The sequence below is a fragment of the Ruditapes philippinarum genome, unplaced genomic scaffold (genome assembly GCF_026571515.1).
Source record: "Ruditapes philippinarum isolate M1 unplaced genomic scaffold, ASM2657151v2 ctg10133_1_1_1_1, whole genome shotgun sequence".
In the NCBI taxonomy this organism is placed as follows: domain Eukaryota; kingdom Metazoa; phylum Mollusca; class Bivalvia; order Venerida; family Veneridae; genus Ruditapes; species Ruditapes philippinarum.
The window spans coordinates 1-9598 of record NW_026853459.1 but is presented as its reverse complement, the minus strand read 5'-3'; the positions used below and the strand labels follow the sequence as shown (position 1 = coordinate 9598).

At 32.5% G+C, this 9598-nt stretch overlaps 2 protein-coding genes across 2 annotated transcripts; one reads left to right on the top strand and one right to left on the bottom strand.

Moving 5' to 3' along the window:
• Positions 1 to 2451: 2451 nt before the first annotated feature.
• LOC132736916 (uncharacterized) lies at positions 2452 to 6194 on the top strand. The gene is made up of 5 exons (XM_060724127.1): positions 2452 to 2597; positions 3085 to 3166; positions 3520 to 3681; positions 4402 to 4496; positions 6108 to 6194. The coding sequence occupies exons 2-5, from the start codon at positions 3085 to 3087 to the stop codon at positions 6129 to 6131; spliced, it is 363 nt and encodes a 120-aa protein (XP_060580110.1). The 5' UTR covers positions 2452 to 2597; the 3' UTR covers positions 6132 to 6194.
• A 687-nt stretch (positions 6195 to 6881) lies between these two features.
• Positions 6882 to 9188, bottom strand: LOC132736915 (alpha-tocopherol transfer protein-like; the record flags this gene model as incomplete). The annotated part of the gene is given in 3 exon segments (XM_060724126.1): positions 6882 to 8014; positions 8276 to 8399; positions 9081 to 9188. Coding segments are annotated over 3 exon segments (378 nt in total), but the record flags the coding sequence as incomplete, so codon positions are not given.
• Positions 9189 to 9598: the final 410 nt, after the last annotated feature.

Genomic DNA, 9598 nt, shown 5'->3' with positions numbered 1-9598 from the left:
TAATCTACGTTACCATAACTGGTTAATTCTTTTACTTTCTTCATTTGTTATTTTTGGTCTGAAAGTAACAGCTTTAAACCAAGTCATAGACTTTGTTTTATTTAATAAAATAAAATTATATATATGATAAAAAAATAATGTCTAAATGGCATTCACGAGGTATTTTACGGCCTTAAGCTATTAGTTTCGTAAAGAAATGGATAAATGAATATGTTTGAGCATAAACCTTTCATAAAATTAGCTCAGTCGATGTACTAATTTCTGCTAATTACATCTAAGATTATTCAAAAGCATAAAAACGAAACATAGCTGTCATTTTATCTTTAATCTTTAAGTTTCATGCTGTTGCCCAGTTAAAGGTGCATACTTTGTAATTTACGTTACCATTTCCTAGGTTTTTTCTGTATTGGTGTATGCTGCATACAAAATATATTTTAAAGTCAAATACTGTTGTATGTTAATATTTGGTGCTTATAATTCATAATAAAATCAACTAAATAAGTACAACAATGAGTTTGTTTATGTAGCTATTATTACTGATGATCATATTTTCCAGAAATATTCAACCCAACATAAATGAAAAAGTTAAAGCTTGGTGTACGGTTTTATTAAAACCTGTGCATAAAATATGTAATGTTACTTTGGCAAATTATTTATCGAAGTGACTATCTGTATCAAGTGCATTTATAGAATATATCAAAATATATTTAATATGACCATTGGTTTATTTTTAGTTAAGGTAACGTAAATTACATTTTGCAAAAGTACTCAATTTGTTTCAGTGGCTGTTCTACAGATAATAATCGAGTTTGAGTGCTGTAACTTTCCCAATTTGTCAGACACATACCTCTTTAACCATCTATGTAATAAAAATTTGATAAAAAACAAGTTCATTTTTTAACATTTTGTTAATTTAAGTTGGGCCTATCTTGTGAGAACAGGTGAAAAACTGAATAACAATTGAGTGATTCTGTCTATGGGCTTATTTCAGTAAAAGTAAAATTGCAGCAATGTGTTGAATGACTCCCATAAAATATGATGCTGAGAAAAAGAAATCATAAAATGTAATGGCATAATTTTTTTTAAATTATCTCATTAAACATAATGCTATGATATCGTTAAAGCTGCATGCCTCAAGATCCATGCTTATTTCCATAACTATTTTGAAAATGTATTTAATAATCAAATATTTTGAAGTAAATAAAGGAAGTAAGTTACACATTGCATACGACATTTACAATTCACGCAAAATACCAAAAAAGAGGTAAATATGCAAAATAGCTCCTACTGCATTAGATATTTTAAAATGCTATATATGTATATAATCACATAACGACATGATAAATCATCAATATTTTGTTTAGGTATGCTACGTTGCACATGAAAAATATAATTCTCTCACTTCTTGGTGTGATATAACATAGCATACTCAAAACAACTAAATGTACCAACATTTTTGGGTAAAACATTTATGACTATTAAGGTTAATAAAGCCGTCCAAGAAACTATCAGATAACCCTCGTTTCGACCATTATTCCAGAAATAATTCTTGTAAAGAAGATGAATATTACCAAAGCTTACATACTATGAAATATAAAATTCATTGAAATTTATATAAAAATAATATATTAGGTTTGTCATAAGTACTCCATTTATGGACCTTTTGGCACTTAATGATCATGATATATGATCATAAGCGCGTGCGAAACATGCCAAATGACGTAAGTAAAAACGTTCACTATTCAAATAGGATTTCATAGTGCGTTTGTCATTTTGTATTGTGTTAATCTGTAAGTCATTTCACTGGAAATTAAACATGTATCTTACTCTTAATATGATCGTGGTTGTTGCTGTTTCCATTGGTTACACTATAGTCGACGCCCAGCATTGCTGCTTGAGTAAGAAATTTTTCGGGAAAGGTTTATTGTCAAGGCAACGCTGAAGCCAGGTAGTAGTACTCCATCGATGTCTCAGTAACCCTCTTTCATATGAATATATTCTGTGTTCATTAAATTATGAAATTAATTAGGGTTTTGGTGTTGGCATAGGACCACAAATGATGAAAAATTAAAGATTTCAGCTCGGGGCATATTTAAAACTTTCAATGTTAATATCAAATCAAAACTATGTTTCTTTTGCATCCAAAACATCATCAGTAAACAATAGGTGTTATGTTTGCAAACCGTTAAAGGTCAGGGGCCATCATATTCACGTACCAATTTTTATTTTTGATCGTGTAAAACAAACTTAAGTTAGATTACTTTCATAATTAACGCATTGCAGTATCGGTAATCGTCTTAGTATTACTCTTGCAAAACCTGCACCACACAGATATAAGAGTTGCTACCTCTTATGCAGGTGCGACCTCAAACCGGAAGTGACGTTAATATATCCCTTTGCACACTATTGATAGTTCATGATAACGATATATCTATCAAATCTTTTGTCTTGTTTTGATTGTGCTTTTCACACAGGAGAGTTTTGAAGTTGATAGCGATTATGACCGGAAGTTTCACACCGTAAATGGAACAAAAATAACAGAAACTGTATCCGGGGAAGTATTGGAGGTGTACCAAGTCATACGTGACTTTAACCATGTATGTTTTTATCGTACTCCTGCTTCAACGAAACATTTTTTGTTTGTTTGAATATTCGAATTTTAATAATTGATAAAAAAAGTGCTGTTTTGTTTCGTTATTTCTTGGCTCAGTGAATTTTAACTCACTACAGTGTTGGAGCAGTACCTCTGGACGCTTGCAGAAACATGATAGCAAAGAAGAAAATATCGCTTGTTTCGCCGATTCGCACACTTTTCACTCATTATGTCGCAATAAATCGGTGTTAAGAGATGAATTAGACGTTTTAAAGTTCATTCCGTTGGGTCATTCAAGCGCCTTGTCTGGTTTATACCGGAATAAGGTATTTAGTGTGATGCTAAAAAATGAATGTGCCATAGCTTCGGCTTCTATGCCACTAAAGCATAATTCTGTTATTTCAAAACTCTTATCTTCGTGTGTATCTATAAAGATGTTGGTAGCAAAATTAGAGTATTTAGTGTAAACTGTTTTATGTTTAATTCTATAGATGAAAAAGTACTACTTTAATGATACCCATTGTGATGTTGAGCACATTGTTGACGAACAGATGCCGGACGGATGCGTGCCGAGTAAGCTCTTTTCTATTGTTGTAGCTTCTAAACGTAAATATAGAACTTGGTGTTCCAAGAACATATTAAGTCGTTCAGATTATCTTCTAAAGGAACTTTAAACGCCAAGAAAAGGAAAAAAAGAAAGAAATGAATAAAATGCCCACAAAAAAGAAACAATAGCTTTCGTCAAAGTTTGTAATTTACCTTTATATAAAAGGTCGGGTTAAAAATATATAAAACCGCTGTTCTGACCATTGACTGATGTCGGAAGAATTAAGTTCTGAACTATAAGTTCTGCTGAATAGCCTGTGTAAATTTCTCGTTACTATTCTTTGAAACAAATTTATCAATTCATAACCATGTAATTTAAGAAACCCTGACTCTTATCGGAACATACACAATGGGCTCTGGAAGCCAATCAATGCAGATAAATGGTTGGTCAGGAAAAGTTCTGAACGAAACATGGACATATGCTACCACTGTAAATGATTGTACGACAGTTTCTTACACAATACTCGGTACTCAACCAGATGGTTAGTATGATAATGTTGTACATGGAATAAAAAACTAAAGTGTTTACAATATTCTATTATTGTGAAACAATAGTCTATTTATAGTTTATAGTCAATTTAACATACATAGAATGGAACATTATGTCAACAAAACGTTTTCTATATGGAATTTATATAAATGATTTGAATAAGATGTATTGTAAATGTGTAACGATAAGATTTACGTTATAAAAATGAGTATATCTATCAAAAATAACAGGAAATCGAAGGCATTGTTTCAGTCTGTACACGATCGTTTGCGCCTAGAGGCGCTGACTGACTTAAGCATTAGTCAAAAATCAAGTGTTTTTGAATATCAATAAAGATATATAAATGCTAGGATTAAATGTCAGACAACCTTTTACATCTGCGGCAAAGCAGTAAACACTATCTTTAGCCATTGATTTGATTAAAGTATATGGGTGTCTATCGCCGACTGGTTAGGGTCGATGACTTCAAACAATTTGCCTCTCAATTCTGTAGGTTCAAGCCGCGCTATGCAGCGAGCTTACAGAACGTCGGTTGTTCTACTCAGGTGCTTGTTTGTGTCTGAAATATGTACAGAGGGGCACCTGCAATCTTCCTCCATCAGTAAAGCTGAAAGATCGCAATATGACCTTTATTGTGTTCGTGCGACGTTAAAAACATCGAAGCTGTTTTCATATCAAAACTCACGTAATAGTTTATTTTTTTACACAATAGGTACAAAGATTTCAGAGACTGCTCAATTTGCTGACATTGTCCAGCAAAGAAATAGTTATGATGGTGTTTTTGACGTCCCTGACCATTGCAAGCATGTAAGAATTTTTTTATTTTAGTCTTACATTAATTCAAATTTAGACCAACTTTATGCCATCACTAATTAAAAAGCAAAATTTTCTTACTATTAGTGCAATTCTAAATTTGTTATTCTCTACAAATGATTATTAAAAATCTATTTCTTACGCATTTGAGTCTGCATACAATAATGCGAATTGTTGTTTAGGTTAAGTATATTTAATGGACGCAAATGTATCTCAAATGATAACTATCATATTATATATTTATATGTTTACCATTGTAACAAATGTACTGATTGGGTTAACCATTGTAACAAAGGTACTGATTGAGTTTACCATTGTTAGCTCACCAGAACCGAAGGTTTAGGGTGAGCTATTAGTATCAAAGGGGGATGCTCTGGCGTCCGTCGTCATACGTCAACAATTTTTTTCTGAAACTGCTAAGCAGATTTACTTCAAATTTGGTTCGTAGCATCCTTGTGACAGTCACATTTGAATTTGCACATGTCATTTTAATTGGCCCCTTTTAGGGGTCAACATAGCTAAAAATAGAAAAACATTTAAACATCTTCTACTACAGAACTAATTGATGGATGATCACCAAACTTTGTCTGTAGCATTCTTAAGTAGTCGTTTATTAAGTTTGCTCATATTAATTTGATTGGCCACTTTAAGGGGTCTCTATGGCTAAAAATAGTAGAACCTATAAACATCTTCTTATAAAATTAATTGATGGATGATCCCCAAACTTTGTCTGTAGCATCTTTGGGTAGTCTTTTATCAAGTTTGCTCATATCAATTTGATTGGCCCCTTTTAGGGGCCGCTAAAGCTAAAAATAGAAAAACCTTTGAACAACATTTCCTACTAAAATAATTGATAGATGATCACCAAACTTCGTAGCATTCTTGCGTAGTCTTGATCATATTAATTTGATTGGCCTCGTTTAAGCTAAAGCTTAAATGCCCCAGGTCATGGCATTTCTTCAAATTATTGTTTAAACATATTCTATGCTCAAATTTGATATAAGAAAATATTGACAATGGATAATTTCCAACACTAAAAAGCAGTTTTTTCTGGTGAGCGACTCAGGGCCATCATGGCCCTCTTGTAAAAAAATGCACTGATTGTGTATACCACAGTAACAAATGTACTGTTTTTGTATACCAATGAAACACATATACTGGTGTCACGGTTCAGAACTGTTCACTGTTTAGGGAAGATGAATGGTAAGCGGCCGGACAGTTCAATTGTTAGAGTCGTGGAACGGTATATCGAGTGTCCCGGGTTCGGGTCTCGGTCAGGATGCACATTTTTCTCACCCTGTGACATTTGTCGCCTAACGGGGGCTGTGACTGAATATAGCTCAGGCTTCAATTTACAATGCTCTGTAACCCTGAGATATTCGGGGACGAATTTCAATATTTCACGGTTCGTAACTGTTCATTTTTTAGGGGAGAAGATGTGCAAACGGCCGGATAGTTCAGTCGGTAGGGCTGCAGATCGGTATTCCGAGCGTCCCGGGTTAGACATTTGCACGTGCTGCACATTTTTCTCACCATGTGACAATGGTGTTTTAGTATAGCATTGTAACAAAAATCACTGTTTAAGATTCTTTGTTTCTTTTTAAGGGGACAAGTGTGGTTGGAAAGTAATGCTGTCATGACATTTGATGTTTAAACATGTATTCGTAAGCCATTAAATTTAAAAAAGAAAAACTTTCTGTTGTTTTATATATCTATACGTACTGTACAGTACATAAGTAGAAAATTACAATTTTTCCACAAGTTGCTTGCACTGTTGATAATCTTATGGTGTAAAAACTGTTTTAACTTAATGAACTCTCTTATCTACGTTCTCACTTGAAAGGGTTGACTTGCAATATTTCTCTTACACCTATTTGTGCCATATTGTCCACCACATTATTTTGTAATTCTTTTGCTTTTCTGTTCAATAATGTGTATACCTTTATAGAAATAATTTAATTTATTATGTATAGTGTAATTTTCTCTACATTATTAACTCAATGATGAAATGATAACGGTATCTGAATCAGTTGACGATGAACGTATGTGAATATGAATCTTACCATGAATACGCCTTGCTGAATGTGAACTTTGCTTTGTAGTGGTTTTAACAAGATAAAAGTAAAGTACATGTACATAAGAAGTACACATCGAAATTTACACATATTTTATATTTCATCGACATCCTTGTTTTAATATACATCTGATAATAACGCTGTAAATAACATTCTTTGAAGAACTATAAAAGAACTTAAAATCTTTATCTTACAATTGCTAACTGTTCACACCACTTCAGTTTGTTGGTGATCAGCAATTTTGCTTGTGGTCATTTAAAATAATTCAGCTGATGTTAAATACAGTAAATCCAACATAAACAAATACACACAAAACATTTATTAAACATTCTTAACCACATAATAGACGTACAAAGCAATACAAAACAAACTCTAACCAAAAAAAAGACATAGGCCAGATTTACAATTTTACATACAACGATTAAAGTTGGCCATGAATATTGTCATATATATTTTTCAAATTGTTGTAAGCACGGAATAAAACTGTAAGACGAATCTGTTTATCTAAAAAGCCACAGTATTTAGGAAGCATGCTAATAACAAAAACGCAAAACAACTTATTACCATGACATCATATAAATCTACCGTGACCTATATAGTTAAAAAAGGACCAGGAGTCACGAAAACATATAACAAAACATTGTACATTTTGTTTGTTGTTGAACACAGTTTCTGCCAACTATCTCGGAGCATTGCCTAACGATGCAAGGTGCCAACAGTTTCATTAAACAATTCCTCAGACAAAAAATTAACCCATTACCTGTGATCAGTGTACATGTAGAGCTAGGCGAGCATGAGCATTTGTGCAATCTACTTTATACAGTTGATACTTAATCATTTGTATTTTTATATTGATAAAGGACTGATCTAAATTCATAGCTTGGAGTTTGGGCAAACTCATTCCTAAAATACGTCAATAAATCCTGCTTGTTTTTTTCTTTTTTTTTTCATTAATATCCCAATCTTATTCTTGTCATTGTTTTGACGAGTCGTAATATATAAATGTATAAGTGTATGCGCACGAAACATTTATTAAGTACAAAGTCAATATAAGTAATAAAATGTCATAATAATATATTGAAAATGTCATAATAATTTATAGAAAATGCCATAATAATCCATGAAAAATGTCATGAAAGCGATGAAAACCCGTCGATAAGTACCGACTTTTGAAGCTGTGTACCGATTATCTGTCGCGTTCTTCTATAAAAAAAACGTTAATTAAAACATCAGTGCAAGAACTTGCAGTAAGTACATCATAACTTTGAGTAAAATATACAATATTGTCGGATCAATCGACATTGAGTTTTCTAAATGAAGCAGACGGTACATCTTCTTCGGATGGTTTTAATTTCGTGTCTATACCATACTTTCCACTTGCAAGATCCAGAAGGTAATCCACTACAGGCTGTTTTGTTATTTCCTCTTTATTATATGCTGTAATTAATATAAAAATATGCATATTATATATGTTATATCAAAGGACAAATGCTTTGTATAAGAATTAGTTCATTTTTACAGCTCTTAGAATATTTTAGTGTTTATTAGTAAGCAATTACAAAATTAAACTGGCAAAGATTGTCGGTACGATTTATTTGAAATATTGAATATTTGACAAAAAATAATTTCAAACACAGAAATAAATTAATACAAATTTAAAATACGAATGTCCATAACTAAAATTATATCACACTTCACCTATAACTTCCTCGATTGTTCCGGAGCATGGTCCGGTGTAGTCGTCTGGTAGATAATCTCTCGGTAGAACACTCATATCTATACTGTCATACAACGATACTAATGATCGTCCGTGTGTCCGGATCTAAACACAAGAAAATATCGTGCAGAAAAAAAGTCATCTATTATAGCGTAGCAAATTCACGTGACATATTGACATTTGGAAAAAGTGCAAGACGAAAAATGATGAAATAGTCCAGTTTCAGGTAATGTTAGTTTTTTTGTGGCTATCATTTAAAATTCTTTATGTTTTTTTTTTATTCAAACTTAGAGGGAAATCAGTTCCCTAAGGTGTTGCTGACTTTGTTCATATTTTCCATACTATATCAGTGGGTAAAATTGTTCGAACAAAGTGCACGCCAATTAGCAAAACCGTAGCCTAATTTGAAACCACGATAAATACGTGTATTTGTTCTTTAGATCATCATTCGTATTTCAGGGTTGTTTTTTTTCTTGTTTATTTTACATGCAATTCTTCTTCTTATGTATGTTGCTATTTGCAACAGGAAAGGGCAGCTAGCCGCTTGAAATGTTAGCGTTCTCGAGCAAAAGTTTGTAGCTTTAAACGTTAATAAGTGGATTTCAGATGCTATACATACATGTACATTGTGTTTTTCCACACATTGCACGAGTGTGGCTGTCTAGCTTTTATCTCGTATACAGGCCATATAATGATAGCACAGAGTATTTTAATCATATTAGTTGTAGATAACATAACTTTTGAGATAGATTATCAAAGCACAGTAACTGTGTAACATGTACTTACCCTGTCTTTTAGTTTTTGCTTGACAAAAGTTTTAACTAATGTTAACACAGCTTCAAATATAGGCGGTAAGTTATAGGCATGCATGTTTTTCACGCGATTTGGATTTGTCTGAAAGAAAACATTACATACAGCAGATTAGACACACGGCAATTTGTTGCAAGTCTTCAACCGTTTTTCCTAGCCCCAAAAAATAGAGATAAATAGTTTATTAAAAAGTGCCATTTCTAAGCTACTGTTATAATAAACTAATACATGTACTCTTTGTCCGAAACTGGGGTTTATCATTACTCCACTTAAAAATAGTCCGTTCACCCTGAACATGCTGAATAGGGCGTTGAAAAAAAATTTATATAGTGAAAACTGTCCATTATTAATTTTGGGGATATTAAGAGGAAAATTTTAAGTCGGTCGACCACCAGTGTAGAGCCTGGTCAGACTATACATATATACAGGTGGCAATGGCTTATCAGCAGGTTAAGTTTTAATATTACATGACGGTTTTTACATAAATTATTTCA